General features: G+C 41.6%; 1 protein-coding gene across 10 annotated transcripts in view; it reads right to left on the bottom strand.

Moving 5' to 3' along the window:
* CRACD (capping protein inhibiting regulator of actin dynamics) overlaps positions 1 to 25,649 on the bottom strand; it is a 251,949-nt gene that overhangs the window by 101,828 nt on the left and 124,472 nt on the right. For 6 of the 10 annotated variants that reach the window (XM_053654947.1, XM_053654943.1, XM_053654951.1 and 3 more), the window contains exons 2-3: positions 24,032 to 24,175; positions 11,052 to 11,135 (exon numbers count right to left, since the gene is read on the bottom strand). In XM_053654947.1, the coding sequence (XP_053510922.1) occupies positions 11,052 to 11,118 (67 nt within the window). In that variant the 5' untranslated portion in view covers positions 11,119 to 11,135; positions 24,032 to 24,175. Of the gene's footprint in view, positions 1 to 11,051; positions 11,136 to 11,214; positions 11,231 to 24,027; positions 24,176 to 25,649 lie in introns of those variants that run through there. The other 4 variants (XM_053654944.1, XM_053654953.1, XM_053654949.1 and 1 more) reach the window with 3 other exon arrangements.

Genomic DNA, 25,649 nt, shown 5'->3' with positions numbered 1-25,649 from the left:
CCACCAACACTGTACTTCGAATGAATCAGTCTGTTTCCCATCAGCCATACAGATGTCCAACTTGCACATCTGTATGTAGTAACCGAGAATACAAGGGTGTAGATGATCTTAGCCTTCCTTGGTCTCAGGTGACACATCTTTGCTCTTAGCCATCTTTCCTAACACCCCATTGCCGTGCTACTGGGTCTCAGCCTTCGCCTGCTTTTTTGGCTGCAGCCTCCATTTGAATTGATGACTGAACCAAGGGAAACAAAATCTTCAACAATTTCAATGTTTTCATTGTTAAAGTTGTGTATTTCTTCTGCAGTCATGTTTTTTTGTTTTTTAAATGGTCAAATGCAGCCCAGCTTTGTAACTTTGTTCCTTCCCTTTCATCAGAAATCGTTTCGAATCAATGCTACTTTCTGTCAGTGAGATGGTGTCATGTGTATATCTTAAGCTACTGATACTTTTCTTCCACCAGTTTTCACTCCTCCTCTTCTGTGTCTCGGAGGACAGTTTTTCATATGACATATTCTATGTACAGATGAAACAAAGAGAGATGACATGCACCCCTGTCTGATACCTTCGCCTAGAGGAGACCATTCAGTCTCTCTCTCTTCCGTCCTGACAGTGGCTTCCTGCCCACAGCACAGGTTAGTCACCAGGACAATCCAACGCTGAAGCAGGCAAGCCCACTCCAGAGCACCCACAGCATTCCCTGACCCACAGTCAAAGGCTTTACCGTAGTCCATGAAACAGACTACGTGTCTTCTGAAATTCTTTGGTTCTTCCATACTATAAAAATCTCCAATGCATCCCTCAATTTAAAGCCTTTGGGTGGCAGTGGCATGAATCATTGGGGAAAAATGAAAATGTCTCTAACAGAAAGGCTGATGATAACATCTGTAACTTCATAGAAGTTCTTCTTTGAATTTAGATTAAATATAGCAAATATATAACGTTATTCTCCTACGCTGGGCCCAGGGCAGCTATCACTTACCGATCATGTAATTAGTCCCCTGCTCAGTCCGAGTGCAGCCCCGCAGTCCCTCTTAGCACCACGGCAGCCGCTGGCAAAGGGCCACAACACACTTGTGAAAATGGAAGCCATTTGCAATCAAAGTCGGATTTTTGTGTCTAACTTCTTAATAAGGTAATCATGTCATACAATGTTTAGTGTTTTGGATTCAAAATGTAATGAGCAGAATATGACCTCAAAGAAAATTGTGACAAAGACAGACAGCTGCGTCACGGCACCCACTGTCCCTTTCTTCAATGATGTTAATCAAACTCTATGATTTTCACTGGGTGCCTGGCTGTCCACCGAAAAGTTTATGGCTAAATTCTGGCTAATGGGATGCAGGCAATTTCCAAACTGTATGTTGACAGGGAAGGCACATGTTGTTTTCCTCCCCCTTCTTCCATCCTGGACCACCTGGATGGACACACCCTAGGGAATGACCAAGCAGGAAGCGGAAGGAACTTAGGTCCCATATGTCCTTATGGAGTAGGGCCACTCCTCCTATATTGTCCCTGACTGTCAAGCCCTGAGCCGTTGGTTACAAGAGATTGAAATAAATTTCTGTCATATTTAAGTCACAGTTATTTTGGGCCCCGCTCTTCATGGTTAAACTTACATCCTAACTAGTAAAATAAGCACATATTAATCTACGTCAACCTGGGGATCCAATTCTCTTATCAGTAACAAAACAATATGGAAGGTAAAATGCAGTTTCTAAGTATAAATCAAAGAAAATATTCTTCTGGTCTGCCTTAAATATTTTTTAAAAATATACTTTATTGATTAAGTCATTATAGTTGCCCCATTTCCCCCCTTCATCCCCTCCACCCTGCACACCCCTCCCCCATCATCCCCCCTTTAGTTTATGTCCATGTGTCACAAGTTCTTTAGATTCTACATTTCCCATACTATTCTTGCCCTTCCCCCTGTCTATTTCCTACCTACTGTCTATGCTACTTATTCTCTGTACCTTCTCCCCCCTTCTCTTCCTCCCACTCCCCTGTTGCTAACCCTCCATGTGATCTTCATTTCTATGGTTCTGCTCCTGATCTAGCTGTCCTCTTAGTTTGCTTTTGTTTTAGGTGTGGTTCTTAATAACTGTGAGTTTGCTGTCCTTTCACTGTTCATCTTTTTTATCTTCTTTTTCTTAGATAAGTCCCTTTAACATTTCATATAATAAGGGCTTGGTGATGATGAATTCCTATAAATTCTAGATTTATCTAGAGAAAAGATGAGCAAGCACACATGCATACCTATTATAAACCTTCATCTATAAATCTGTATACATATAGTATCTCTCAGTTCATAGGCACAATACTGAACCACGGAAGCACTGAATTCTGTTTCAAAGCCCTAGACCCTGAGGTTTTGCCATCAAAAACGACAAGAAAATCTGAAACAAATCTGAGGATCTAAGCAAGCAAACAAAACAAGGTATTTGTTTTCTATAATGAGTACTGGACTTTTCATTTCTAACCCTCTCCCCAACACACACACATTTACACACACAGCTTGCACATTCACATGCTTGCACACTCAAAAATATTTAAACATGTTATAAAGAGTTTAGAAAAGTTCATGGGAGCTGATTTGTCAGTTTTGTATAATTTCAGCTTCTTTAACGTACACCCCATAGTCCCTGTCCCGCCTCAGTCTACTCCTTGGTGCTACTGCAGCCTGAACACCAGGCTGGACGGTCATGTAGCCACTCAGCATGGCCCTTCTGCTGCTCCAATGTCATTTCATGGCAGGAATGTATGTGGAGTTCAGAAGGTCAGTATAAACAGAATTCCATCTCCCGTAGCTGCTCCTGAGTGTGTCCATTTATTTATTTTTGGTGGGCGTGAAAAGGGAAGGGAATCTGATGTCCTTTCAGTTTTTAATGTCAAAACTCAGTTATAAAAGACTTTCAAGAGCCTGACCTTGTTTGCCCTTTTCTTCTCTTAGTTCAGTGCTCACCTCTCCCTGGCTTACTTTCAGGCAAAGCTAGCCAGGAATTACAGATGGCTATAAAGATCATAATAAATCATTTTTCTTTTTACATTTCATTAATTTCTTTTCTTTTTAAATACATATATCATTTTAGGAGTGAGGTGTAAAACTCCACCCACTTAGAACAGAAAGCTGGAGGAAGAGTCTAAGGGACCCGTCTGTCTGCCACTAAAGGAACCCATTCTGTGACGCTAGGCAGACAGGTTGCCAGATCCACTAATAGACTGTTTTTCTCCACAAGAAAAGGAATTTTAAAAACAAGTGAACAAAACAACCAATAAAAAGGATGAAGAGCTACAGCGTTACGTGCAAACCAGAGATGCCTAAGTACTCAAAAACCCCACATCAAGGGATTTGGATTGTCATGTGGGAACTATTAAGGAGAAAGGACATTCTAGCCTGGTGATCTCGCCATTCTGTGGGCAAGGAAGCAGTCAGATGGTCCCCCAAGCAAGCCAACTGTAGAGGATTCATGCGGACTGTTCCTACACGAGGATGCCCAGCCAGGCATGCTACAGGTGAATGAAATCCAGCCTGCCAGGCTAATTTCACAGAGTGCCAGGCTGGGTGCCCCAGCACAGGGCTCTGTCTACTTAAAGGAAGGGTAGTATTTTTTTTTTCATTATGCACAAGGTTTCAAGTCATGGGCGCATGGGGCTGTATCTGCCCAGAGAGCACACTGTGGGAGAGCAGAGAGTGCCATCCCAGAATACGCCCCTTTAACATAAGGATTATTTTGAGTGGAAGGCAATTGAGAAAAAGGAGATTCAAGAAAAACTCTCTGCCCTCTTCTCATTTGCCTAAAAGCAAGACATAATTTACAAAGGTGTCCCCCCACACCACCAGAAAGGACATGATTTAACTATTGGTGACAACTTTAGACCCTCATCAGCCTGGAGATGGCACCAGGAGAATCTATATAATGAACATTACCAACTGGCTCTTACTTTCCATAAGCACCCCCTTATATTTGCCTCCCAACAATTTGCTGCCCCTGGAAACTCAAAGTCTTTTTCCTTTGCCTGTAAACAGTTACAGGTCCTTTGCTAAGATGCTTTATAAGCCCAAGTCCTAACCACCTCTTAGAGTTACTCATATCTGGGTACTCCCATGTGTAAGCACAGTGCACGTGGTAATAGACTTCTGTTTGTTTTCACTTGTTAATATGTCTTTTGTCAGTCTCGTTTAGAGGGCCCCAGAGAGAGAGCCCAGGATGGTAGTGGGAAAAGGAGGCTTTTTTTTCCTCCCATGCAACACCCGTCCTTCCTTCTCAAAGAGTAGGTTTAGAAAGCTAGTAGCCCCATTAAGAGGTAAATAGTAGATGACAACAAAAAAGGAAAAGAGGAGGATTGGGATACTATCTGCGTGCCCTCTCTCAGTAACAGGACACCCCTGGTCAGGAAGCGAGGCTCAGGAGACCAGAGCTGACTCTTGAGCATGCAAGGTGTAGATCCCCCAAGGGTCCCACACTAGTGTTAGTGCTTTGCTTGTACTGTCTTACAATTCTTAACTTTTGAATAGAAGGCACCACATTTTGCACCAGATCCACAAATGACATAGCCATTCCTTAAGGTGAAGGTGGCATAGCCAAGTGTGGAGAAGTTAGAAACTACTCAGTGCTGCACAGAATTCAATATGCAATTGTGGACTTGGGTGAAGGGAGAAAGGGACCTCAAGAAGGTACTGACCAGACCCACGTGTAATCTAAGGATGGATGATGATAGAGCGCCCAGCGTCCGTTAGGGAAATGGGGAGACTTTAAAGTTGTACCGCCAGGGGTGAGGAGCTTAGGATGGTTAACTCTGTGATCCAACCACTCCTCCTATAACTCCGAGTATACTGTGAGGATCTGAATCCCTCAGGGAATTACTCTCCACCAAATAATACAGGCACTCCAGGTCAGTGATGGTCACCAGCCTCTGACGATTACTGGCAGACTGCCTAGCAGAGCAGGACAGCTGGAGAGGAGCAGCACAGAGAAATTTCTGCACTCGTTGGTTTGGTCACAGACACTTTTACTCCCTCCTTTAGTCAGTAATGTGAAAATTTAGGATCTGGTTGTCATACTTGTTTGCCCCCATAGTTCCTTCTTTTTACCATTCAGCATAATTATCCTTCTCTTTGATTTCTTATTAACAATGTGCAATGTTACCAAAGTGAATTTTTGATAGGTAAAATTCAGGAAATTTCATTAAGATTGTATGTAACCCCCTCCCCAAATATTTTGGCAATGAAACAACTGACTAGAGTAAAGCATACTCTCAGTGTGAAAATAAAACCTTTCTGAAATTTCAAATAGAGAGTGGAAATGGGTTTTAAAACTCAGCCTACTATTATCTCTAGGTGATAGAATCAGAGGTAATTTTATTATTTTATTTGTAGCCTTATTTTTTCAAAATTTTTTATAATGGTGTTTTACCTTTATGATTAGAAAAGGATAAAAATTATTTCAAAAGATTTAACATGAGTAAAAGCTTTTTCCATATACTTTAGAAACATCCTTTTCCATATAAACTGTTGATACACTAATTAGAAATCATTTTTATGTGTTCATTAAAGCTAGTTTCTAAAAGGCAATACTTTGAAATTTGAGCTCAAATTGCTGTATGTTTTCCTCTTCGAAAGCTTTAAGAATGGAACCTAATTTTTCAAATTTGGGGGTTCAAGAGTGCAGAAAGGAAAAAAGTAAATGTCACTTATATTTCAATCCATTAAAAACCATATAAAATAAGAAGTGACTTATCTCCCAATCCCAGTTTTCCTACAGATAAACAGAGTTATCTACAAATGCACTTTTTTAAAAAAGAAAGGGCAATTACAGTATTTCTACTTTTTTCACACACAAGCATATCACAGACGTCTCCACTGGGAAGTACACATCTACGTCTCTTGCCCTTTTTCATGACAGCCTGAACCATGACTTCTCTGGCCAGGTTTCCTGTTGCTGAGCAGCAGATTGTTTCCAGTTTCTTGTTACTGCAAACGAGGCTTCTGTGACTATCTGTGCACATGCGTTCTTTATATGATGCTTTCATATCACTTCTGCAAAATTCTCAATAGCGCAATTCTTCAATGAAAGCGGACACACATTTCAAATCTTAACAAGTACCATCAAATTAGCTTCTTAAAAGATGATCCATTACACTCTCAGAGCATACAAACATCCCATTTTCCACTTAACATTATCGATTTTTTCAAACATTCTTAATCTGATTCTAGGAGGAAAAATGCTTTCCTTCACACCTCCAGAGCATCTTTCCACATTTTGGGGGGCCATGTATGACACTTCTATAAATGTGTTCAAATCCACTGTCTATGTTTCTACTGACTGGCGTCCTCTCATTCACTCTTATTTGCTCATTGCTCGGTCCCTCCCACTGATGTTAGTTGAAATCACTCCTTCAAAATGTCCATCGTTTGCCCTTCGTTTCAGGGAACAGCATCATCCAAGGACACACCAGCTTTATTAATTAACATAAGCTTTCCATGTTTTCACACGTTGGCAGGAAGGAATAAAAGACATCTATCCACTACTGATGCCCGGAGTCGGCAGCTGCAGCAGTAACGCCCGAATCCCAGGAGACACGACTCAGCGGAAAGCATCACACCACAGCAGACACAGCCATGAAGTTACTTGCTTCACTTGAATAATTTCATGTGTAAACACAGCAATAAGAACCACAGCACACCTCATCACACTGTGAGCAGCGTTAAAGAGACAGAGCCGTAAATTCTCACAAGAAAATTTAAAAATAAGTCCAGAGAACACTCTCATCGTTCTCTGTAAAGTTATCTGGACATAAAGAAAACTAAAATAAGATGTACAAAAAGTGACAAGAGTTCGGTTAGAATGGTGAGTTTGGGGGATATTTCTTTGAATTCTCTAAGTGGCATTTTAATTTTGTCATCTAAAAGTTAAATTTTAATTCTGAAATTAGAGAATAGTGATGGTTACATAACTCCATGAACATACTAAAATACAGAATTGTACACTTAAAAATGGTAATTTTGTAATATGTGTATTATATCTCAATAAGGTTATTTTTATAAAAGTAAAAATTATAAGTTAAAGGATTATACTGCGGGGACAGGAAGTAAACGGGAACTCTGTGCTCAGTTTTGCTGTGAACCTAAAACTGCTCTAAAAAGTAAAGTTTTTTTTTTTAAGAACTACGGTTCATTCTTTGTTAATCTTCCACGAATTTTATGTTGATGATTCTGGAGGGCAGTAGAACACACAGGAGCTGCAGCAAGGCGAGCCTGTCTGCAACCCGTGTTATTGGTGTCGATATCTGATGAGCAATCGTAAGTGGCTTGTTAGAGTAGCAGTGAAAGGAGTGTGAGCATATCCAAAACCTCCCGGATGATTTTTTTTTTTTTTATTCTGGAACAATTATAGACCCTGCGTAGGGGGATCCACACTCCCACTGTGATTATTAGAATGAACAGTGTTAACACTGGAAGAGAAATATCCATTCCTTTCTGTTCTGGCTCAGCGCTGGGGCCCCGGCTGATAATTAATGAAAATTTCATTGTGTAGAACTATTTCATAGAAAAAAATTGTTCTAGGTTAATTAAAAGCCCACAGACGATAAATGAGTTCCATTTCTCACTAGTGTAATGTGATGGATGAGAGCACTCTGGGGCTGGCTGTTCTTTCAGAACTTTCTATCTAAGCACTTGGCCAGAAAGAAAGGGCTTGCGGCAAATACTGCATCTAGAACGCTAACGAGAAGCCAGAGTAACATCAAGACATTAAGTAACCCTCTTACATTACAATGAATTTGGTAAAAATAGACTTCTGAATGTTTTACAGTTTCTACTCTTTGGAAGGAAATAAAAATACAATCCATCTTTATTCCTAAATGATGGTCGGGAAGAGAAGGATATTATTGTGTCAGAGAAGTCTGGTCTGTGGGAAGAGCTACTACCCCCAACTTGGGATCATAAAAGGCAGAAGTTTAGCTTTCAGTGATGCGAAATCTGTTCCTGGAAGCTCAGGGGAGAGAACACTTCTTTTTGGAAGGAAACTTAAAGAGTTTTTAGGGCGTGAGGAGTAAAACACACCCATGTTGTTAGACTGCAAAGGAAGGACATAAAGAAATGCCAAGGAATCTCCAACCAAGCCTGTTGCTCACACCTACACCGCCATGCTGCTAAAAGCATAGCAACGACCTAAACAATATCTGTGACAAAATTTCAGCACCTCTTTGACTTGTACTTTGCTACCTCGATGGTCTTTTTTGGGCCTATTTCTCCTCACTCAAGGAGCTGCTTTTTCAGGTCATCTTCCCTGAAAAGGACAGTGTAACTTAGGAGGAGCATCTGTGACTGGAGGCAAATATCTTTAGGATGTGTCGTGCATGCGATGCCTCAAGCTGTCCTCCCCCAAATGCCTCTATGCTCTGAAGAAGCTGAGAGGGAGCCCACCAAAACACAAACAAAACCCAGAAGCTGATAAAATACAAGGGGATCCATCTGAATGAAAAGCACAGGAAACATTTGACTGAACCCAAGCAATCAGGTTCAGCCTACTCGGATTATACTAAATTTGAATTATCAATCACCACAACAAAACTGGTACCCTAAGGTTAATACCTGGGTCTCATTTTAAAGTATATTATTTTTTTCTATGCCATTTATTTTCCCTTTCAACTTTATGGGCGTGAATCTATTCTGCCTTTTTATTTTTAAGTCAGCATTGGGAAGGGACAAATGGTCTTTTCTATCCCGTGGATACTAAAGAACGTGGCTCTAAGGAAAATAATATTTGTGAAGGAAAATTAGAGCACAGTGCCTGGCACACTGCAGGTAATAAATGTTCATAAGTAGAGAAACAGAGCTCTGCTTATGAACGTTTTATATATCTACCTCTTCACAGATACTAAGTAGTTCAGCCCTTCCTTCCTTCCTTCCTTCCTTCCTTCCTTCCTTCCTTCCTTCCTTCCTTCCTTCCTTCCTTCCTTCCTTCCTTCCTTCCTTCCTTCCTTCCTATTTCCAGTCTAAATACTACCCCCTACCTCATCCAAGAAACAGATAGGAATGCTTGCTGTATTACAGGAGAGTAGGGACAAGACCATTATGGATCTGTTTCTTCCCTGATTAAATACGAGAGTCAACTTCTATCACCAAAGACATATGACAACACAAATTCCCTCAGGAGAAAGTGGTCGATGGGCTGCAAAATTTCTCATGCCTCAAATAAATGACAACTTCACATATATGGCAGGTGTACTATTACATGTATGGCAGTATGCATAGTTTTTTCCCTAACCCAAAATGAGATCTGGTTCACTTGGAGTTTAGATAAGAGAAACTTGAGGAGTCAATTCCTTTATACCCCAAACAACAAATAACTGTAGAAGTGTGTAGATGAATCACACAGCAAAGTAAAATTGTGATTTCCAGTTAGGGAAAACAAGAAGTAACGTAGTCAAGGGAATCATCTGAAGAAGATGAATAAAATATATTTCTTTAAAAAATTCAACCTACACAATAAGGAAACAAGGAGAGCTAACAGACTTTGTAACCTCCCTAGACACGCAGTAACAACCTCACAGTGCGAGTCACATACACTGTTGGCCGAAGGTGTGTGTGGTGAGCTGCAGGGGAGGAGGGGAAGGGATGCTCACTGCCACTGTGGGGTGCAGAATGTCTTCCAAAGCTCTCGTGTACCCTAACTTTGATATGTACTTTCCAGAAGAGATGAGTGTAACATCCAAATAAGCTACTTTCAAGCTACTATTTTAGTTTTTCTTTCTATCAAATTTATTGGGGTGACACTGGTTATCAAAATTATATAGGTGCAGGTGTGCAATTCCACAGCACATCATGTGTGTTCACCACCCTAACCTACTAGTTTTTCTAAAGGGAGAAAAACTGCTCTGCATAAAATAAAACAAAAGTATATGACACCCAGGAAATTGGCCAGTAAGAATGAACCAGTATACGTGTATCTCTTCACCTGTGCCAAGAAAGTGGGGTAAATCCAATCACTGAGAGCTTCCATGTAACTCATTTGGAGGAACTTTGAAATAAAAAATTGAAATGGGAATTTAAAATCAAAATGTTCTGATCAGTAGTGATAAAAATATGTATTGTAGGGCTTATTCAATGCACTACATTATAATTCTCATTTATATGGTATTGTTAGAGGATGAGGCTAACTAAATGTTATCCCTACCAGTATCAAAAAATTTAAAAACAAAAAAGCATTTTATTTATTCTTGTATTATCATTTATTAATTTAAACCATGTTTTTATTGTTTACACTAGTATGAATGCTCCCATTTCCCCCACCTTTACCTGCTTCCCCTTTCTATACTAGATTACACAGTGAGTAGAATCTAAACTGTTCTTGATGTTTCAGGGCTATTACTATGAAGCTTAGATGTGATAAAATGGTATCTTGAGGGGAAACTGGAGTAGATAGGATAACCTGTCCCAATGAATGGCCCTTCTGCCTTAAAGCCTGTTTGTGCCTGTTTTAAAGTAAGTATTCTGAGGGGGGCGTGGGAAGATCTGGGTGCTGGCGCATTATAGAGGTCACCCAGTCTTGGACGTGTGCACACACTTATCACTGGTCTGGTATGACCACCCCCTGCCTTCACACAAGTCACTGCCATCATTCTTTCCCCACATCACTGACCGTTCCATAAAACTAAACAAAAATAATAAATAAATAAAACAAGCATTCTGCCTCCTTCTTTCACGTCTTTAACTGTCACTTCTTATTAGGTTGGTGAGTCTGATTCTCATAATTCCTCCTTTCTAATTTAGCACAGGCTTATTGTACCTGTGACATAAGAAACTGGATAATCAAACCTGAAAGAATTATTTGCATACAGAGAATTTCCAAGTGCAGAGCGGAAGCCTAATATGCTTCCCCCATGAGTTAGGATGAATGGTATCTGTTCGAGCTGCCTCTGCTGCACCCAAACAGTGGAAGTCAATGCACAGTTATTTATGGTTAAATCCAGTATTTTTGTACACTAAAAACAACAGGGAAAAGACGGCTTCTGTCTCTTTAATGTGCAACTCAGAGTTTGTACCATACCTGCAACATCAGCACCCAGAGCCTCATTATGGACATTCTGTGTAAGTTTAATTTCCTCCATGGCCATGGTTTTGTTAAATGTTACTGAAATAAAAAGCACAGCATGCAATCTATGAGCATAAAGCTTACGAAATAGGCGGGGGGGGGAGTGCCCCACACTTACATGATCAATCCTGCCCTACACGTTCCACTTCAGTAAAAGAAAGCACTTTATCCTTCAGCCTGTTGATGCATATAATATGTCATAAAATGGAAGAGATGGAGGAAACAAAGTGCTACCTGTAATAAAACACTAAAATTATTATTACATTTCACAGTCTATAAAAACTGCACATTCACTGAATTACAGTCTCCATCAAAATCGCTGACCCCGGCAGTGGAGAGAAATTGACTGTATTCCTCATGCCTGAAAAGGAAAGGCAGGATTAGCTCAGTGTTAACAGAGTCGAGGTTTATACTGGACGCAACTGTGTAATTCCCAAACCGTGCACAAGAAAAATGTATCACGCCAGACTGACAACCCTTTCATATCTCATTGCTTCTGCTTCAAAATGCTCTCAAATATCCAAAGATTTGTATTCTGTTACTACAATCTAATTTTTCATAGTATTTAGGATAGCATAATAGGTTTACATCATCATAATCAGAATTCTTTTCTTTCTGCCTTATTTTTCAAGTAATTCTAAATTCTGTTCAGCTATTTATTCTCATAGAGGTATTTTTGTTTTTTTATAGAAAGAATACCCTGCATTGACAAACTAAGGCAAAAAAAACCCTTCTGAAACATTCAATTTATATAAGGTCCATTTTTATCCTCCTGTTTTGCCAGGTGTAACACATTTCCATTTTAAGTTCTGTTTCTTCAGAAAAATTAAATTCCATGTGCTTTCCAGCTTATGCCCAGAGGTTCCTTTGGGATCCATCTTCCTACTCAGTATAATCACCTAAGTTGTCTTAATACCACCATGCCATCATTTTAAACCTTTTTCTACCTTTTCAAGTTACATTTTTGAAGCATTCATTTCTCTGCATTTCTGTAAGTTTTCATGTTTTGATCTCTGTCATCTGTATCGTTTTTATCAGCTCTACAACATCTTGCCATGAAATGTCTGTGCATCTTTTCCCTACATATTTATAGCCATGTGTTGAATATGCCCCCTTCTGTGTCTTGAAACGCCCACATTCTGCCACAATGGCCACATTAAGTAAGCTCTATGTCCTCCCTGCTTCCACATCACAGAATGAAATATTTCCTTGAACTCAAAATATCCTTCTCACGACCTGTTCCTTTCTAAGGTCTTATCCTTGGAATCATACCACTCATGAAAAATCTCAGATAGAAGGATGAAAATAAATACTTTTCTTATACCTTTTATCAGCATTATAACAAAAAGTCTCTTCCTTTGAAACTTCCTAACTTTACTACTTTCATCCTTCTTCTAATGTTATTAAATTTACTGCTATGACAATTCACATGGTCACAACACAAATGTCCTCTCTCCACTGAGACTCGGCCAGATCTGAGAGGTTCAAACCACTGGAAGAGGCCAGCTGACTCTCAGAGAACGATCCCTTTTCCCATGTTTTCACTTCTCATTTTGAAACATAAGCTATAATATTATAAGCTTATAATATCATAAGAAGGAATGGATCCTTCTTTAATTTTGATTCTTTTAACATATCTCTTAGCTGCTTAATTATTCTGTTAGTGGTAACCTGAATTCCATGATCACTGAAGAACTGGAGGTTTTGAAGCTTCACTACTCTTTTATTAATCAGTTATCACTGTCATATTGCTATGAATGTCACAATATCACTTCTGAAAGCGATTCCCTGGGCCTGACTTACAAACGTCCTTTATTAGGCTGCTCTGAAATAAGTTACGTGTTTTATTATAGGATCTATTGCCACTGTATTCTGCAAAGTACTGCCTGTAGATCTGTCTTTTATAATTTATGCATCTGATCATGGCATGTTAGCAAAGAGTTGGGAAAATAAAATATATCAATAGAGTTAGTTCATTGTATACAGGAATGTGTTTCATTTTATGCCTCTCCACACTGACTTTTACAGCGCTTGTATTGGTCTGTTTTTCCCTCTAATCCAAGCCATAAACTACTTACTGTGTGCCCAGAAAGTCCACTGTAAGTCATCATCTGTCCTCAGCAAATTTATAATCTCAACTGATGCAGGAAAGAATATAAAAAAATAGAATTTCTTCTCCCTGATTTTCTAAATAAAACACAGTAATCTATAAGCATTCTTGATTTAGGATTTGCCAATCTGATTATTTGCAAGTTACTCCCTGAGATGATGTATACAACAGCAGGCAGATAAGTAGCAATTTGCAATTTAGCTGAAGAATGATTCTCATTATTTAAATGAACATCTGAATCTCAATGTACTTTTGTTCTTCTCTACTCTTAGTGCATATGTTTCTTTGGTGAAAAATTATATGATGTAGTGAGTGAAATGAATGATTTGGGAATGAAGAAAATATCAGGATGTGTCCTTTGAATTCAACAGTCTACTTCGTATCGCACTTTTTAATCTTTCTTTTCTCATTTACCCTTTCTCTTGTCGGTTTCTTTTAAACAATTCCTTTCAAATGAATCAGTGTTGTGATGTGCAGCAAGGGACTAACTCTGCAATCATTTTACCTGGTGCTCAATGAACATGACAGCAACATGCCACGCTCTGTGCTACGGTTGGGGACTCCAAGATTAATCAGATGCTGGCCCTGCTCTGGAGGAACTCAGTTTTCTGAGATACTGTTGTCTGTGTCTCATGAAGGGAGGTTGATACTCTCAATCTTGTACCACTCCTTGTTACTGTCTGATATTATAATTCTCTGTGGAATTTCAAAGATCTTTTATGCTTACAACTTGTAAGCTAACAGTTTTTTTGAGACTGGCAAAAAGTCTTCTCATTCTACTTATTTGAAATCAAGTATCTTCCTTAGATTATTCTGTTTCCTCCGCATAGGGACAACATTCACGTTTTTAATCTTTCCCAAAGTCTTTTAAAACATGACACCTGTCAGAAATTAAGGCATTTTTCTATCCTTTGGTCTGCTTTCTTCTCTTGTTCATTTTTCTATTCTTCCTCTTAGTCAACCTCTTTCCACAAGTCTTCACATTATTAGCCTCCTCACATGTTGTGCTTTGTTTCACGTTAACACTTGTCTCATGCCCTCCTCGCAGGCTCCGCTGCTGGAGAATGTTGTTCAAGTCCACGGGTCAGTGGGCATGACATGGTGGAAAGTGAGACCACCAGCGCAGCGTGGCTTCTCGAACAAAGAGTAAAAACTTATTACAAAAATGATGAGTTTGCTCTTATTCCGATGTATAGTGGGTTAACATTTATATAGACTTTAAAAGGTCTTGAAAAACTGACAGAAAAAAAATCCTACCGGGCATTTCTACACAATTTCCACACGATTTGTCTGACGTATTGTGAAAACAGGACTGTACATCCGAGGCTGTGAGAGAAGCGGGGTGAGGCAGGGTTGTGTGCAGGAAGGCCATTAGTGATCTTTACTGTTACGACTGCTGAGGCTGCCATAAAAGTTTATAGTTATCCACAGTTGTGTATCGGATGTGCATTTGTTTTGCCTCACAGATTGGAATTATCTACCCTTATAAATAATGATATAAGTGGGGGTTGTGGTGTTCTACCCAGATCCCTCATTGAGGAATGAGAGAAGGGCTTCTTTCCCTGACTGCTGCAGAACGCATGTCCTGGGGGAGGTAGAATACCGGTCCGGCAGAGTTGGCCACCTTCTAATCCCGGGAAACTGTGACTATGACAAAAGGACTCGGCAGATTCAATTGCGTTAAGAATGCTGAGATGGGAAGATTATCCTGGATTTTCAAGGCAGACCCAACAAAATCACAACCATCCTTTTAAAGGGGAGGCACTCATGTCAGGAGTCACGGGAAGAGATACAATGACAGAAGCTGAGGTCAGAGAAAGAGAGAGATTAGAAAATGCTACATTGCTGGCTTTGAAGATGGAGGGAGGGGCCACAAACCAAAGAGAACAGTGGCCTCCAGAAGCTGGAGAAGGCAAAGAAAGGGATTCTCACCTCAAGTGTCTAGAAGGAACCCAGTGCTGCTGACTCATTTTAGACTTCTAGCCTCCAGAACTATAAGATAATAAACTTGTGTTGTTTTGAGCCACTAACTCTATAGTAATTTGTTATAGCAGCAAACAGAAGACTAATACACACCCTGAAAAAAATCGTCAAGGCTTCTATGGTCAAACAACTCTGGGAAGCATTATTCACTATCTTGCCTTCTCAATGCCTACAGTTTGAAAAGTCCTATAGTAAAGAATCCTGTTTAACTTTGTTTAAATTACCATTGATATTTTAAGGACTATCTTTTAACACTCCTCAGAGTTACTGTTCTTGGAGCCTACTTTAGGAAATGGTGGTTTAAGGCTTTATGTTATGGATGTCAGAAATGAATTACGAAAGGGCTGGCATTTGAATTCGTCCTATACGCACGACTAGGCTGTTGATGAGAAGAGAGGGAGGGAGGGCAGTCTGAAACCACAGCAGCAGGACGAACAGCCTCATCTAAAAGGCACCACCCAGCTCAAGAAGTAAGTTTTTCCCAGGATTCTAAATTTGGGTTCCAGTTCCAGAAAATTATTAAGTCCCACAAACACACAAATATTCATCACAAATAAAAACAAAAAGATACACAGATGCTTTTTGAAATAACATAAGTATATATAACCAAATACTTAATATTCAGTCCTTAAGTTCAGTCTTAATGCTCCTCTTGGGGGTATTTTTCTGCAAGGAAAGGACTTTCTAAGGTGCTTTTTCCTTTTCCTGGTAAATCTTCCCGTGGTAAGTACAGCTTTCTTCATAAATCCTTGGACCTCTGAACTTCAGTTTGGAAACAGAATGACCTATTTTAAAAAGTCTCAATGCCAATTCTATGTGCATGGCTGAACCCAAAGACTTGGCTTTAACAGCAAATGGCCAAGGAACTGTGCTGACATGCGCTTCCTGTTTGGAGTCAGCTGAGCCTGCAGGAGGGCAGAAACCGTCTCCCTGTTCAGACGCCCAGCCTCCAGAGCACAGCCTTTTCCGTGGGAGGCACTCACTGCATGCTTGTCGAAATGACCAGAGAATCGTGGAAGTGGATGGGATTTGGGCAGGCAGCCCCAGAATATACCACATTGGCATGTGGATTATTTCAAGCTGAAGACAATTAAGGCCCAGCAGACTCAGAGCTTTTTACCTTCCCCTTAACTAAAAGAATTTAGATAGGGGGTTTGTATCAGGAAGAGAGCTATTACCAGAGAAGACTTGTTATATCACAAAGAATTCTCTGCATGGCACAGAAAACATTTGTTTACCAAACATTTGCTCTTCCCATCTTCCTGTGAACCATCTTCCTCCCTTTTCAAGTCCCAGACCCCTGCCCCCCTTCTCCTGAGCGCGGGATGGCATATGAGCCTCCATTGCCACACTCTCTATGAGCTTGTTGTGTCTCTGAGGGGCTCCTGTATGTATAAAAGTAAATTTGCTTTTCTCCTGTTAATATTTTTTAATGTCAGTTTAATTCCTAGGCCAGTCAAAGAACCTAGAAGGGGAAAAGGGAAAAGTTTCCCTCCCCTCCAAAGTGGAATTTTGGCTCCACTTGAGCCAAATTAGAAAAGGAAATCGATTTTTTTCTATTTATTTCAATAAGGAAAAGGAAAATTAGAGTAGGTGGCATTGTAGGGGTAAAGAATCTAGTAGCTCTTTTTGGTGTGGGAGGGGCTTTTAGCCCTAAGAAGAAACTAGGCTATGGCTTTTGGGAAGAGATGCCTATTCTGTCCCTGGGCTTGATCCAAAGCTACTGGTGAATCAGTTACTTCCTGACATTTCATTAAAGAAAGAAAGGGAAGGATTTAGAGGATCAAAGGGCCCCTCCCCAAAAACCTCCACGGAGTGTGACCTATGGAGATTGTGCGCCCCCCTTGCTTGTCTGGCAAACACCTTCTCATCTTTCAAGACAGCTCATATAACACCACTGGGAGGCCCTGCGGCTCCCTTTGGCAGTTGTTTACTCTCTACCCTTTGTGCTTCCCCGGCACTCTGAGTAAAACTCTCTCAAATATCACTAATCACATTTTATCTGGTATCTGTTTACATATCTGAGTTCAATTCAATAAAGTTCTGCAAGGGCAAGGCTAGATCCAATGGCTCAAAGGCAGGAAGGACTCTGGCCTTTAGAAGCGACTTCCTATTCTAAAAGACAGACAACTACACAGCTATGACTCTCTGTAATATCAGGGGAACATAATGCAGGGAACAGAGAACAGGAAGGACGGAGTGACCATGAACTTCTGGATGGCAGGATCTTACTGCATATCCTTAACCCTTGGCAAGGTGTCTGGCACAGAACAAGTCCCATGCAAATGGCGAGAGGGAGAGATGAGAGAAGGAAGGAGATGGGGAAGGAGGGAGGAAGGGAGGGAGGGACAGAGGGACGGAGGGGAAAGGAATCAACAAAAACATCCCCCATTTCATCTCCTCCACTCTGTTCTAAGTTGTCAAACCAATCAGTTCAGCTAAAGGTACTATTTTCAGGCTCCTGGAAGATGTTTAGAGCAGATAGTTGATGATTAGGTCACACCCAGCACATAATACAGTACCTGATAATCACCATTTGAAGGAGACAAGCCATAATCTGTCCTGTACTTAAACGTCCCGCAGCACATGTTACTAACACTCACAGGGGGGGTCTAAAGAGACTTACTGGGGTTGCATTGGCTGAAACCACTAGCACTGCACGGATTTAATTCTTGGGTTTTACATTATTAGACCAGCAGGCTCTTTTGCTCCTGCAAAAGGCTTTAGCTGAAGTTTGGTCCCCTCCGAACCTTGTTTGCCATCCAGGTCTCTATTTCTCTGCCAGCTTCATCTGTGCAACTCATCTTGGGTTACGTCTGGCAGATGGAGGGAGGAATCTTATTTCAAGCCTCTGCTGTCTGCATCCCAGAGCCCTCCCTGAGTAGCCTATATTTCACCGGGCAGAGAAGAGAAGAGGGGGGATGATCAGCCTCCCCAAGAGATGAGAGTGTAAAGTATTTCTCAAATTTTCATCTTCAACGGCTGGTATCATTTAACTCCCTTGGGGGGAGACTATGCTTTGTTGCTTAGGCTAGCAATATAATCTCTAGCTATCCGAATGCCAAAATATCAATTACAGGTTCATCTGGATGATGGGATAAACTGGTGTTCAGACCACTAGACAATGACATAAATTGGAGGTGGGGGGAGAAGGTGCTGGAGGAGGCTGAGTCTCAGGAGAGAGCTGAAGCTAGGTAAAGTTGAACTCTTCGCATCCTTGCAGACTAGGTAGCTGAATCCCAAACTGCTATCTGCCTTCCGAAGAGCACCCGGCCACCCTCCCCCAACCCAGGAACAAACCTGAAGCAGGTATTCCTGAAGAGGTTTTCTTCTTGGAGGTTGTAATTAAAGAGATGTTGACACTCCCATAGCACCCCAGCTTTTTTTCTTCCACAGAGACAGATTGGTCAGGTCATTGCCAGGTTCATTGAGGGGCAGGGGCAATGAAGAGTAACTGCTTAATGGGTACTGTGTTTTATTTTGGGGTGATAGAAATGTTTTGGGATGAAATGGAGGTGGTGGTTGTGCAACATAACGAAAGCACTAAGCACCAATGAATTATTCACCTTTATAATGGTTAATTTCATGCTATGTGAATTTCACCCAAACAAAAAAATTAATAAATACTTTACAATAAAATGGTTTCTAACTAAAGGCCTCACTGTTTCTCATTGCTCAACAATCTCCCACTTTTGGGAAATAAGAAATATTTTGTTCCTATTCCACAGTGATAAGAGGGATTAAACAGGTTTCTAAGTTCTAATATTTGTCACCATTTGGCCTTTCCTGTGAAAAGCCTAGTCTTTTCCCAGAATGTCTGTAGCTGTGAAGTAATTCAAACCACTGACCCCTGACTTGCCTGGCCATTCACAATCGGCAGCAGCAGCAACCGTTTCACTGTAGTTGCAAAGTGCCAGCTACACAATCAAAAGTCAGTAGGGTGCACCTGTGTTTATTAGGCTGCGAGCCCCCTGGCAGACCCTTGGGATCCAGCCGAGTTCTGGGGAGTGGTGGTGACATCGGACAATGACCGGAGGTCATTTGAACTCAGTAGAAAAATAGAAAGACCTTGCTCGTTCCACACTCTTTAAAAATCCAAAAGGAAACTCGATTTCAACAAAGAGTAGAAGCATCTTTGGAAGACAGGCATCTTTTTTCCCCCTTCCTTTTGATACTAAGAAAAACATATGCTTCAACACAAAGATCCAAAGCAGTCAGCCCGAGAACTTAGGGGGAATAAAAACACACTGAGAACAGTGATTTTAAAAAAAGGAACCTTGAAAAGAAACTATAAGACTATGTAACACAACAAAAAATGACTAACAGTTATATTTACAGTCACACTGTACAGCTAGGGCCATGGACAAACAGGCCTTCCAAACCTGCACCCCATTTTCAGAACCACTCAGTTTGTCCACCACACTACTTTTTTTTTAAAGTTCTACAATAATTTTTTTAAATTTTATTGATTATGCCATTACAGTTGTTCTATTCCCCCCTTCATTCCCTTCCACTCTGCTCCCCCCACCCCCACCATTCCCCCCCTTTAGTTTATGACCACGTGTCTCAAGTTCTTAGATTCTATATTTCCCATACTATTCTTGCACCCCTATCTATTTTGTACCTACCTTCTGTGCTACTTATTTTCTGTACCTTCTCCCCCCTTCTCCTCCTCCCACTCCCCTATTGCTAACCCTCCATGAGATCTTCATTTCTATGTTTCCACTCCTGATCTAGCTGTCCTTTTAGTTTGCTTTCGTTTTAGGTGTAGTTGTTAATAACTGTGAGTTTGCTGTCCTTTCACTGTTCATCTTTTTTATCTTCTTTTTCTTAGGTAAGTCCCTTTAACATTTCATATAATAAGGGCTTGGTGATGATGAACTCCTTGAATTTGATCTTATCTGAGAAGCTCTTTATCTGTCCTTCCATTCTAAATGAAAGTTTTGCTGCATAGAGTAATCTCAGTTATAGGTCTTTGGATTTCATGACTTGGAATACTTCTTTCCATCCCCTTCTTGCCTGTAGGGTCTCTTTTGAGAAATCCGCTGACAGTCTGATGGGAACTCCTTTGTAGGTGACTGTCCCTTTATCTCTTGCTGCTCCTAGGATTCTCTCCTTCATTTTAATCTTGGCTAATGTAATTATGATGTGCCTTAGTGTGTTCCTTCTTGGGTCCAACTTCTTTGGGACTCTCTGAGCTTCCTGGATTTCCTGGAAGTCTATTTCCTTTGCCAGATTGGGGAAATTCTCCTTTATTATTTGTTCAAATAAGTTTTCCACTGGTGGTTGTTGCTTTCCCCCTTCTGGTACCCCTATAATTCAGATGTTGGAGCGTTTAAAGATGTCCTGGAGGTTCCTAAGTCTCTTCTCATTTTTTTGAATTCTTGTTTCTTCATATTTTCCTGTTTGGCCATTATTTTCTTCCTTCTGGTTCACTCCCTTGATCTGAGTCCCAGTTTCCTCTTTATCATTATTGGATTCCTGTGCATTTCCCTTCATTTCAATTAGTTTTGCCTTCATATGTTCCTCTAATGTGTGACTATAATCAACCAGTTCTTTGAGCATCCTGATCACCAGTGTTTTGAACTATGCATCTGAAAGTTTTGCTATTTCTTCATCACTTAGATTTATGGGCTCTGGGGCTTTGAGATCTTCTTGAGCCATTTTTGGTTTGTTCGTGCCAGTTAATTATGAGGAGCAGAGCCTTAGGTGTTCACAAGGGAAGGGCTGCCCGGGTTGCTGGGTTGTGACGCTGTATGTGAGGGTGGGGTCAGAGCGGGGAAATGGCAGCCCCTTCTGCTGCCTTTCGCTGCTGGGGCCTGCTCAGTCCCGTCTCACCGCCCACTCCCTTGCTGGTCTATCTGTGCAGGAATGTGGGACCACAGTCAACCCACCGCCCTGCACCCTCGCTGGGTACGCTGGTTGCTCACTGGGTCGCTCACTGGGTCCGCCCATTGCAACCCCACGCCTGGGATCCTCGCGCCTGAGTCCATCTGACCAAGTTTTCCTGTGCAACCCCACTCCACCAGCTGCTGGCTTCGCCCCTCTTACCAGTCAGGCTGAAGAATTTGTTGTTATCAGACTTCCAAAAAGTTCAATTTTCTGTGTTCTGACTATGTTTTCTGTTGCTAATATTTTGTTGTCTCTCAACTTGGTTGTGGGATAAAGCACGGCGTCTCCACCTATGCCTCCACCACACTGCTTCTTGACAGAGCTCTGATCTTCCCAGTTTTGACCTTGTAACATTTTTTTCCAACCATGGTTTTGTCTCATCTCCCAGACTTCAGGCATGGCTTGAAGTGTTTGCTTTACTTGACTGAGATTTAGACACTCCTGCAGCCTTCAGGGACTAGAGCCTTCAGTGGCTGCACAGCATTTAGCCTGGTCCAGGGATGTCGCTCGTCACTGCACCCATCACTGTGACTTGTGGAAAAGCGTTCCATTGTGTTGCAGTGTGTCCTTCCTTTTCTCAGGTGTATTCCGCAAGGCCAAGCCTGGAATAAGGCTTTAGAGTTGACTTCAGGCTCACAAGTGGTAAGACGAATTCCAAGTTAAGAAGGAATTGTTAAATATAATGAGAAAGCAAACCATATTCAATGTTTTCAAATCCGCTATTTCCACTGGTATATTCTACCCGACTCGGACAGCCATATATTTTTTCTTAGGTTGTGTTAGGAAGAAAAACAAAACATGGGCCTGTCACAAAATGCTCACACATCACAGACACTGCAGTATTCGTTTTCTGGAAAAGTTCCTAAAGGAAGGAAGAAGCATCTGTGTCCTATGTTTGTCACTCTATGAAATGGGATGTGGAATGGGGAGTGGCGTATGGAAGGGACGTCTATTTCTCACCGCTGGGAATGCTGAAATAGAGCGTCAATTTTGAGCTATGTATTTGGCAGCGCCATGCGGGTGGGGACTGCCATGTTGTATGCATGCGATTCCCTGTCCCCTCCAACCTCACCTCACTGACGCAGTGGCGCAGGAGCAGCACGGTCAAGGTGCTCGGACCCGGCTCTTCTGCTTACTGACTCTGACCTTGCGCATGTCAAGTAAGCATTCCGGGCTTGTGTCCCCACTTGTAAGATGGAACCAGTAATACTTTTTGTTTATTATTAAATGTGGCTGTTATAGGTTGTGTTTCCTCAAAAGATATATTAAAGTCCTAACTCCCAGTGCCTATAGGGTTGCTATAGATAGAATAAAGTGAGGTCATACTGAAGTAGGGTGGGCCCTTAATCCAGTATGTCTGGTATGTGTATGAAAACAGGGAAGATGCCATGTGCAGACAAACACACAGAGACAAGACAGGCAGAGATTGGAGCGACGCAGCTGCAGACCAAGGAACACCAAGGATTGGTGGCCACCACCAGAAGCTAAGAAGAGGCAAGGAAGGATTCCTCCCTACATGTCTCAAGGGGAGTATGGCCCTTCCTTGACTTTGGACTTTGAGCCTGCATAACTGGGAGACAATATATTTCTGTCATTTTAAGCCCCCCAGCTTGTGGTACTGTGTTACAGCAGCCATAGGACACTGACGCAGTGGTTGTTTTGTAATTTATTTAGTGTGTGTGCGCTTGCATGTTTTAATTGCAGAGAAAATAGACTGAGAATAAACGAGGTAAATAAAAAGGAAAAAAAGGTGATTTTTCTTACACATCTAAAACAAGGAAATAGCATTTCCTTTAGAGCCAATACTGCCTCTCCCAACTCATCTCCTAATACGCCCCACCCCCACCTCCCACCCCATTTAATCTGCTCCAGAACGCTGGCCCTCTATCTGTGCCTGTAATACCCCACCACGTTCCTTCTTAGGTAGGGCCTTTGCATCAGCTTCTTCTGCCTGGAACGTGCCCGGGGCTAACCCCTGACTGCCTGTCTTCCTCAAGGAGGCCAACGCTGGCCCCTCCATTTAGAACAGCAGTTCGTACTCCTGTCCCACCCAGCACCCCCAAATCCTCTTACTTAGCTCTGCTTCTGCTTTTTCTCTTTTCCATGTTCTTATTGGCTTCTACTACCCTAGTAGCTTACTTCTTTCTCTATTATGTGCATCATTTACGATCTGTCCCTCTCCTTGCTAGAACATAAGCTCCATGAGGAAACAGGTATCTACAACAGCACCTAGGTCATACATAATATATGCTCAACAAGGATTTTTAAAAATCCATTTTTTATTTTTAATTAACCAGAGCTTGCCATAACTAATACAGAGGTTTTATTTCCTTTGATACTTGTCTTTTACTTCTATCTCTTCCCCTAACTTCCAGAAGTAGTTAGTAGTTATCTGCAGCCAAAAGAACGGGATGACGCTGTGCTTAGAGGGGAGGGAGGCAGGAGGGAAAGTTCCCGAGTTCGCAGTACCAGGCTCTGTGGTCCACACACACCATGAAACACAGGCCACTGACTACTCCACAGGACTTTTAACAGCAGCAAAGCAATAAACAATGATAATTCCATGTTACTGTAATTTCTGCCATTATCACTGATCCCCCATACCCTCTCTCACCTCCACCTATTCCCTCCCCTCCCCAGATAAACTGCATTTTTATATTACTCTCTCCCATTTGCAAAACATTCTCATACGAAATTTTCCTTTATAGAGGCAAGAACCGGGGCTCAGAGAATTTAAGTGACTTGTCCAAGTGTACTCAGCTGGTAGCAGAAGGGCTGGGAATTAAATCTGGAATGAGAAGACCAGCAGCACCGAGGGTCTTTAACTTGGTCAGTGAAATGCTTGCTACCCATTTCTAAAGTCCCACTCACAATACAGGAAATGCATTTTAGCATTTTCTCCAGAAGCTACCTCCTACCTCCCCATCCTCAAAACACGTGACTTACCTACCTTACTAGCCACGTGTGCTTTCCCTGTTGGGTATCTCTCCACCAAAACTTTCTTCTTGTCAAAAGGAGAATTCACCTTCAGTGGTGAGTGTGCCGGAAAATGAGGTACATTTCGAGAAAGCCTGGGAATCACGGCTCTTATGAACTGTTGGGGGAAAACACAAAACATCAAGAGTTATACATCTTCAATCTGCTCCCAGAATACCTTCAAAATGAATCTCTTTTCCGTTGCTTGGCACAAGCCACTACAAAAGAGTTTTTTTTGCTGAGATTTCCAATTAAATTTAATAATATTAAACTTGCATTCCTTAGCCTACATTTATTCTAGGGCCTTAATAACATTTATTATAAACTGTTTCCACTTTTGAAGGGATTGAAAGAACCACGTCCATGAATATTGAGGCTCCCCTCCTTCTTCCACACAAAACTCTCCCTCTTCATGGCAGTGCAGCTAAAATTCAAGGAACTAGAAGACACGAATGCAACACAGCAGAAGTGATGGCGGTAATCATTACATTATTTCTTCCTCCTGAGATATCGGAAGCATCTTTTTATTTAAATACCAATCACCGACTTAACCAGGTTAACGGAATCCATCTGGGGAGAGCATGCATGACACCTTCTAAACATGGCCAGAGTGAAAACCATGACCGAAGGACTAGATTTTAACTGGAATGGAAGTGGAAATGTCTGGGCACCAACCCCAGACTCAAATATGCCCTTTGCAAAGCCCAGGCAAAGAAGCCAACGTTCTGGAGCAATGATACGGGAAGAAACCTCTTCTCATCTCAGGCTGACAATGGCTGTCTGGCCCTTGTGGGGAGACCACTGTGTGGATTTAGAGAAGGAGTCCCAGTTCTGGCTCTGAGAGGCTGGTTTGTGTCAGACCGTCACCTTCCCACTGAACACAATGAGAAATGCTGGATAAAAAATATTTGGAAAACCTATTTAAAGACATTGGAGAGCTACTAAGGCAGGCAGGGCATGAGAGGCCAAGGTCTTAGGGAGAAGAGAAATAAAATTAAGTCATGGTACCACTTTTCTTCTCAGGGCACCCACTGATCTTAAAGAGGCACATTCCAGAACTGCTGAGAAGCCAAGCAGAAAGCAGCTGCTTAGAGGCACATAAAGTGAGCCAACCTCCTGGCAGACTAAAGAAATCGCGGAGAGGAGGGACACGCAGAGAAGCGAGCTGGACATTCTGCCTCTCTAAGCACTTGCTAATTGATAAATGAGGCAAACCAAGCAGAAAGCAGTGCCAAGAGGCTGGGGAATTCAGCAGAGCTTTTGACAGTTTCATGATGTTGGAGGAATTAACATTAGTGTTCAGGGCCCACCCAAAAGAGGAAAAGCCCAGGTAAATAGCCCCTGCTTTTATTCAGGACCCCTGAAGGGCTGCTCCTACCATGAAAGTCTGAAGTAATACCACAACTGAGCCTTCGATCAGTTCAGTCCCGCATCGGATTAAGGCAAAAGGATCCCGTGGAGAAGGATACCATCATCAAGAACAGGGGTGTCAAACTCATGTTCACTGGGGGCCACATCAGCCTCATGGTTGCCTTCAAAGGGCCGAATGTAATTTCAACTCCTCAACAGTTGAGGGGTACTTACATTTATAC

This window comes from Artibeus jamaicensis, unplaced genomic scaffold, assembly GCF_021234435.1.
Source record: "Artibeus jamaicensis isolate MK-2021 breed Jamaican fruit bat unplaced genomic scaffold, CSHL_Jam_final contig_889, whole genome shotgun sequence".
NCBI classification, from domain to species: domain Eukaryota; kingdom Metazoa; phylum Chordata; class Mammalia; order Chiroptera; family Phyllostomidae; genus Artibeus; species Artibeus jamaicensis.
The sequence above is the reverse complement of the archived record's forward strand: the minus strand, read 5'-3'. Positions and strand labels throughout refer to the sequence as shown.